The sequence below is a fragment of the Notolepis coatsorum genome (genome assembly GCF_963971535.1).
Source record: "Notolepis coatsorum genome assembly, contig: SCAFFOLD_887, whole genome shotgun sequence".
In the NCBI taxonomy this organism is placed as follows: Eukaryota; Metazoa; Chordata; class Actinopteri; order Aulopiformes; family Paralepididae; genus Notolepis; species Notolepis coatsorum.
This window is the reverse complement of record NW_028169094.1, coordinates 44,401-52,695: the sequence shown is the minus strand read 5'-3', so window position 1 is coordinate 52,695 and position 8,295 is coordinate 44,401. Positions and strand designations below refer to the sequence as shown.

The window sequence follows — 8,295 nt, the reverse complement described above, 5'->3', positions numbered from 1 at the left end:
CATTGCGCTCGTCACCAACGCAAGAGACACCGGGTTCGAATCCGGCTGTCGGCGTTGCCTCCGGCTTGGGCCGGCCATCATACTAACTCAAGTTAGCGGGTGGGAAGTCGAAGAGTGGTAGTCTGGACGTTGTGGACAGCGACTCCTACAGGTCGGTTGGGGCGCCTGCACAGCAAAGTCAGGAAAATGGCGGGGGCAGTGTGAGCCTCCTACACGTTACTCCTCGCCAAATGAGAGTCCGCGCTGGCAGGTGAAAAGATGTGACAGGCCGCCTCCACATGTATCGGAGGGGACATGTGATGCAAGGCTTCTATCCTCCCTACAACCGGCCATTGGGGGGCATATGCGAGCAACGATCAGGACAGGGGAGGGAGAATTGGCACGAAAGGTAAATTGGGATGGGAGAAAAATCACAGAAAAAGGGAGGAGAAAAAGTAGATAAAAAATAAAAAATACTCAACGTTGAGATGATCCTATAATATCCTATATCTTGTCATTTGTGTGTGTCTGATTTTCTTATTTCAAATGGTGATCAGCATCAATTCCAACCTGCCGGCATGACGGCATCTCTAGCCTCTAACGGTCTCATCCTCCCGCTCACAGGTTGTGCAGGTTGAGGTTATGAATAAAGCCTATAGTACTCATTAGCCTTAAGCTGCGCTCAAGCTGTGCGTGCTAGAGAGTAGGTGATCACCACTTCACCTATCCAGTCCTATCCACAGATCTATCCACAGTCCTATCCACAGACCTATCCACAGTCCTATCCACAGATCTATCCACAGATCTATCCACAGTCCTATCCACAGATCTATCCACAGATCTATCCACAGTCCTATCCACAGATCTATCCACAGATCTATCCACAGATCTATCCACAGTCCTATCCACAGATCTATCCACAGATCTATCCACAGTCCTATCCACAGATCTATCCACAGATCTATCCACAGTCCTATCCACAGTCCTATCCACAGTCCTATCCACAGATCTATTCACAGTCGCCCTTTTCTGTGCTTGGAAGGTAGGGGGGTGGCAGTGTTCATCACTCTACTGCTATTGTGGCCTCATTCATCAAAATACTCTAGAATCCTAGATTCCATTGTACTGATAATTTCAACAAATAGGATCAAAACGCATGAATATCAATAGCATTCATATCATACTTACAGGTCATATCATAATTACAGGTCATATCATACTTATTACAGGTAACCTATCATACGTAAGTTACAGGTCATATCATACTTACAGGTAATATCATACTTACAGGTAACATATCATACTTACAGGTAACATATCATACTTACAGGTAACATATCATACATATCATACTTACAGGTAACATATCATACTTACAGGTCATATCATACATATCATACTTACAGGTCATATCATACTTACAGGTCATATCATACTTACAGGTCATATCATACATATCATACTTACAGGTCATATCATACTTACAGGTCATATCATACTTACAGGTCATATCATACTTACAGGTAACATATCATACTTACAGGTAACATATCATACTTACAAGTCATATCATACTTACAGGTCATATCATACTTACAGGTAACATATCATACTTACAGGTCATATCATACTTACAAGTCATATCATACTTACAGGTCATATCATACTTACAGGTAACATATCATACTTACAGGTCATATCATACTTACAAGTCATATCATACTTACAGGTCATATCATACTTACAGGTAACGACTCCATTCATATCATACTTACAGGTCATATCATACTTACAGGTAACTAACGACAGATAGCAGCTCTTGATAGCCTAGCCTACTGTATATTGTGGACATTTACCAACAAACTTCTCTCTCTCTCTTTCTTTCTTTCTTTCTTTCTTTCTAACACACACACGCATGCAGAAACACACTATCTCTCCCGCTCTCTTTTTATCACACACACACACACACAGTACGCACAAACACATACACATAGCCTTCAATCCCAGACATATCCATCTACTGTACACACACACTACCCCCCCCCCCCCCCTCTCACTCTCTACACATAGCCATCAACTTGTACACACATGGACGCACACAGCCTTCTCATAAGTATGCATCATTATCCAGATATCTCTGTCCATCATATCTATAACTCATATTATGTATGTCAATGCTCCACTTGTTTTGTCTACTCTCCTGTATAAATACTTTGTTAGCTCTTCATTCTACAGAGATCTAGGTTATAGGGTCGTGTGTAGGCCGCTGCTCGATCCTCTCTGTGCCAGGAGGAGGGGGCACGGGGGTACCAGGGAATGTTGTGTGTAGATATTAATTGGACTGGGCCTATTTTTGCCATGAAACACCTAACAAAATGCCTAGGGCCTAATAGGCTATCTAGTCAATCAATGGTCATGATCTAATTCGTAGGCATGAATTATTAAAAAAACATAAACTACGCTTTTTATGAACAACAAAGACATGTAAAATATGAATCTAAAATATATACCGTATATTTTTTCTTCTCTTTTTAAATGGGTTTATTACTACTTTATTGCATGATGTCTATGCATGTGATATGTGGTCAGTTAGTTTCTGAGGTTATGCAGTGTGACGTGAATGCAGCGTGACCGTGACGTGAATGCATATAGGGGAATAGGAGCAAGTGTTTTAATGCAACTGATCTCCATTTTGACGCAAATGCAAATACACCAGAATCGTCGTCATTTATAAATGAGAATCGCATACGTCTATGAATCTAGATCGCGTTTTTTTTTTTTTTACAATTAATCGTGCAGCCCTAGATTACAGCGTGTAAATAATCACAGACAATCTCAATGACAGCGACTTTATGAAATGTATAGCCTTAAATCATGTGTTGACGTATGAGAACACCATGCATGAAAAGGCTATTAGACCACACTTGTTAACTATAGCTTTCATTTAGATTATGTATGGTGGTGACAGCAGGCTGGATCTCAGCTACTGAGCCTGAACTACACACTTTAATGTCTAACAATATCACCACTACTCCAAAGACACTAGGCCACATCATTACGTCATCATTCAAAACGACCTAGACTAAACTACACCAAGAGATTGGCTACAATAATAACTACATAGGTTAATATGAGAACGAGCAAAACAATTAGGCTAAAGAAAACGAATACTTGAGTAATAGAGTGGACAATTCAAATCAATATTAACGTCCTAGAGAACACCACCAGGAGTATTCATGTCTATTCTATTCCGCAAATGCTGTCACAGTTGAGGTCAAGTCATGTTATTATGCAATGCAGAGAAACAGCGAGGTCATGCTACATTGCAGCTGCACAGAGAGAGAGACATTAGCCCATAACGTCTGTTCAACCATGGGAGAGAGCTGCGCCGTTAGTTGGTTCATTGCACACTATGGCTGGTGGAGAGGAATGTGGTGAACAATTGAATGTATCAAACTAAGCTTCTGGATACAGCAAGAAAATTATGTTTGATTGATTGATTGATTGATTGATTGATTGATTGATTGATTGATTGATTGATTGAAAACTTTATTTAACAGATTGCCGAATGGGTGCAATACAGTACGGCTCAATACACACAATTGTTAAGGGGATGCAGACCAGAGAAAGACTTTCGTCTTGTTTACATCAGGGTCCCCCATTTTCAATTCATCATAACATACATGACATACAGATAGACAGCACTGCTACATCTATACATTTATGACATACCAGATTTACAAATACAGTACTGTTTGTGATACAAAAAGAGTCTAAACTTAAACGCATCTTCAGCAGATAAGCATCTTCACGTATAATTTGTCCTCCATGATAATAAACTATATTTACTCACCCTGCTTCAGTGTCCCTGACTGTCTGCAGCACCGTGATGACAGCAGAGGACTCCCTCTGACAGCTGTCAGGCACCCCGCAACATCCGCCGTCCTCATTGGCCGAGAGCGAATAAGTCAGTGTCTGATTGGTCGATATTATTCCAAAACATCAACACGCGTCATCAGCGTGCACCGGAAACAGCATGGCGGCCCCCACGAAGAAGAGTGTGATGATGGCGAAACAACAACAAGCCTCAGCTGCTGAACGTTCATCACCGTTCAATAATAATCAAGCCACTAGTTTTCAGAAGAAAACACGGAGCAAGTTAGTGTCCATACCGGGCACCAGACCGTCGGTGCAGAACGGACAGCTGATTGTTTCCACGGGCGTCACGTCGCTCGACTATCTGATCGGTCAGTGTCTCTCATGCTGTTTGTTTACCAGGGCGAGCATGAGAAAAACAGAAGCCTATGTTATTATTATTGTATTACTATGTCAGCTATATGGCAACGTTGTGTACAACACAGTGACGTTAACGTTACCATTAGGTAATTATTTGCATATCGTATATGTCACAAATGTAACAGTACTATATACCTGTATGTCATGTATGTCCCTATGCCATAAATGTCATGATGTCATGTATGTTGTGTATGTTATGATTAATTGAAAATGGGGGACCCTGATGTAAACAAGACGAAAGTCTTTGTCTGCATCCCTGCATACTGCAATTGTGTGTATTGAGCTGTAGCCTACTCCTGTACTGTACCCATTCTGCAATCTGTTAAATAAAGTATTCATTCATCCATCCATTCATTCATTCATTCATTCATTAATTCATTCATTCAGTAGCCATGTTTACATAACTGTTACCGTTTACTATGAATAATACAACAAACCAAGATTACCAGCTGACTAACTAACTTAATGTAGTTGTTAGCTAATCAGTGATGTTAGCCTATCATCAAACCCTCTAGCTGTTTCATTGGCAATGGATAATAATGGGAGACTGGTCTTTTAGAAATGGCCCAGACTGATTCTCTACTGCGGTCAAGCCAGCCGCCACTTCGGAATCACAATCACTATGAATTGAAAATGGGGGACCCTGATGTAAACAAGACGAAAGTCTTTCTCTGGTCTGCATCCTCTTAACAATTGTGTGTATTGAGCCGTACTGTATTGATTTGTACCCATTCTGCAATCTGTTAAATAAAGTTTTCATTCATTAATTCTAGGGCTGTCCCCGACTAAGGATTTGGATGGTCGACTATGATTGGCCAAAATTAGCCGTTAGTCGACTATTGGCAAAAAAATAAAAAATAATAAGTGTATCATTCCATTTGGGCTGTGGGGGGTGCTTAATATCTGAAGGAGTCGACTGAAGGCTTCTTGTCCTCTGCAAAAGCATGCAATTGGTCCACTGATGGATACATCTTGATATTTGTCTAGTCTAGTGTGTTCATTAGACGGGTGAAATCCTCTTTCAGTGCCTCTGTACCTGTTTTCATAGGCAGTTAGCCTCTGGTATGCGCGCCATTAGCGTTAGCCACGCTTCTAGGCCTCTTTTCTTTTGGAAAGAATGATAAAAAAATATATATATATTATAATAATACATTTTTTTTAATATATATATTCGACTAAGAGGTTGGCTGGTCGACTACGGCTCCTTTCGACCGATTAGTCGACTAATAGGGGTCAGTCCTCGTTCATTTCATTTTCATTCATCACAGTCAAGCTAGGCGTCACATTATTTCCCCCTGCACGTACATGTGCGTTATTACGGTAATGAGCATTTCCTGTGTAACACCATAATAATAGGCCCTTTGAAAATATAAATATTCGATAGACTAAAACAAGATGTTCTAGTCAGAATACTACAATTAATTGTTTTCTAAAATCTTCAGAAGGTCAGCCTTTCATTTCCCTTTGAAAACATGTTCTCATCAAAAGCTGTGAATGCCTTCTGGAAGTTTCTTCCCTTTTTTAAATCTTGAATTGGTTCAATGACCCTCAAACAGACATGATCCAATGACATGTGATCACACAAAGTTTTAAGTCCGACACTAGTTATGAGGTCATACAAATGTGCCACTGAAGGTTGTCCATCGCAAAGTTGTCAGTTTTCCAGTGTGTGAACATGAGGATGTGTGTCCAGTGTGTGAACATGAGGATGTGTGTCCAGTCAGTGTGAACATGAGGATGTGTGTCCAGTCAGTGTGAACATGAGGATGTGTGTCCAGTCAGTGTGAACATGAGGATGTGTGTCCAGTCAGTGTGTGAACATGAGGATGTGTGTCCAGTCAGTGTGTGAACATGAGGATGTGTGTCCAGTCAGTGTGTGAACATGAGGGTGTGTGTCCAGTCAGTGTGTGAACATGAGGATGTGTGTCCAGTCAGTGTGTGAACATGAGGATGTGTGTCCAGTCAGTGTGTGAACATGAGGATGTGTGTCCAGTCAGTGTGAACATGAGGATGTGTGTCCAGTCAGTGTGTGAACATGAGGATGTGTGTCCAGTCAGTGTGTGAACATGAGGATGTGTGTCCAGTCAGTGTGAACATGAGGATGTGTGTCCAGTCAGTGTGTGAACATGAGGATGTGTGTCCAGTCAGTGTGAACATGAGGATGTGTGTCCAGTCAGTGTGAACATGAGGATGTGTGTCCAGTGTGTGAACATGAGGATGTGTGTCCAGTCAGTGTGAACATGAGGATGTGTGTCCAGTCAGTGTGAACATGAGGATGTGTGTCCAGTCAGTGTGAACATGAGGATGTGTGTCCAGTCAGTGTGAACATGAGGATGTGTGTCCAGTGTGTGAACATGAGGATGTGTGTCCAGTCAGTGTGTGAACATGAGGATGTGTGTCCAGTCAGTGTGAACATGAGGATGTGTGTCCAGTCAGTGTGTGAACATGAGGATGTGTGTCCAGTCAGTGTGCACATGAGGAGTGTGGAGGTAATGTCACGTCCAACACAACTTTTGCAAAGTGTGCTGAAGGATTTATCAGCGTGCCTTTTTATTAACGGTCTTGCAAACTTGAGGCCCCCCTTGAAATCTAGCAAACCTTGCAACCTGTCATTCAAAGGAGGTGGTCGATCATTACAACTTATAAAGTACTTCATAATGACAGGGGTGAGGGCAACAACAGGGTGGAGGTCATTGAGGCTCGCTGCAAAGGAGTGTTTAGTCACTGGTGCGATGGCAGTGGTGTTTGAAGCACACTGGGACAAGTGAGCTTATCAGGGAGGGAGGGGTCAGTGTAGGGCTGCAACTAATGACTATTTTGGTAGTCGACTAATCTGTCGATTCTTTTTTCGATTAGTCGACTAATCGAAAAACAATTATATAAAAAAATATATATATTATTTTTTTTTTGCACTACCCATCTTTGTGAAAGTGGCTTCTCAGCTCTGGTCCAGCTGAAGACGGAGCAGAGGAACAGATTGGACATTGAGCATGACCTCAGAGTTGCTTGTCAGGACCAAACAACATCCCCAGTTATCCCATTAGTTCCCCCAAACTTACTGTCGGTCTGTTATGTTAAGCTAAGAAGTCTTAAAAAAAAAATTATAATAATAAAAAAAATTATTTAATGACTAATCGACGCAACAATTCCTCGTAGATGATTTTTTTTAATAATCGACATCGTCGACTAATCGTTGCAGCCCTAGGTCAGTGGTTGGGGGGGGGAGAATTGTTGGTGGGTCTATAGTCCGTGATGCCCTGGATGCCCTGCCACATGCGTTGGGGGTCAGAGGTGTGCTCTTCAACCCTTAGCTTGTGGCTGTGCTTGGCCCCGCTTGATGCCCCTATTCAGGTTAGCCCTGGCCTGCGTGTCACCAGATCTGAAAGCGGTGCCTATAGCAGCAGACGGACCTTTCTGTTTGGGGAATGTATTATTCCGTTTGAGGGCGGTGACACTGTTGATGTAATCCACAATGGAGGAGGTGTAGGAGTCAATGTCGGTATGGGAGTCCAGGCAATGTTCCCTCACCAGCAACTACTGAGCAACATACGTCACCTGCCGATTAACCGGTTAGTTGATAAGCGGCGGTTTGTAAAAAATCTGAGAATCTTAATTTCCCTTAATGTCTAACATAAAAATATATACATTTTGCTGATACACCGAGAAATAATACAAAAAGGCATATTATATTCCTTAATCAAATATTTATTTGACCATTGATTGACGATACAGAGCAAAGTCCTTACTTTGGCTGGGTTGGCGGCGGTGGTGTGAGTCGTGTCACTAACTTTTGTCTTTTTAGGAGGCTGACTCGTCATTATTTTATTAAGTGAATTATAATGCGACTTCAAGGGTGACCATATTGTGATTTATTTTAAAGAGGACACTCTGCCTTCAACCTCAAGATACTTAATCAAAGTTTACTCAAAGATGCCTTATCATTATAATATATTTAAAGTATACCTCCTCTGTATGGATATAAAATTATTGTTTATATTATTTTATATAACAAAATAATAT

General features: G+C 41.4%; 1 protein-coding gene across 1 annotated transcript in view; it reads left to right on the top strand.

The window, feature by feature from the left end:
• Positions 1-4,038: 4,038 nt before the first annotated feature.
• The window catches only part of elp4 (elongator acetyltransferase complex subunit 4), a gene marked incomplete at its 3' end in the record, with an annotated part of 45,070 nt that continues 40,813 nt past the window's right edge, over positions 4,039-8,295 (top strand). The window contains exon 1 of the mRNA XM_084339618.1: positions 4,039-4,226. Coding sequence (XP_084195744.1) covers positions 4,043-4,226 — 184 coding nt within the window. The remainder of the gene's footprint in view (positions 4,227-8,295) is intronic.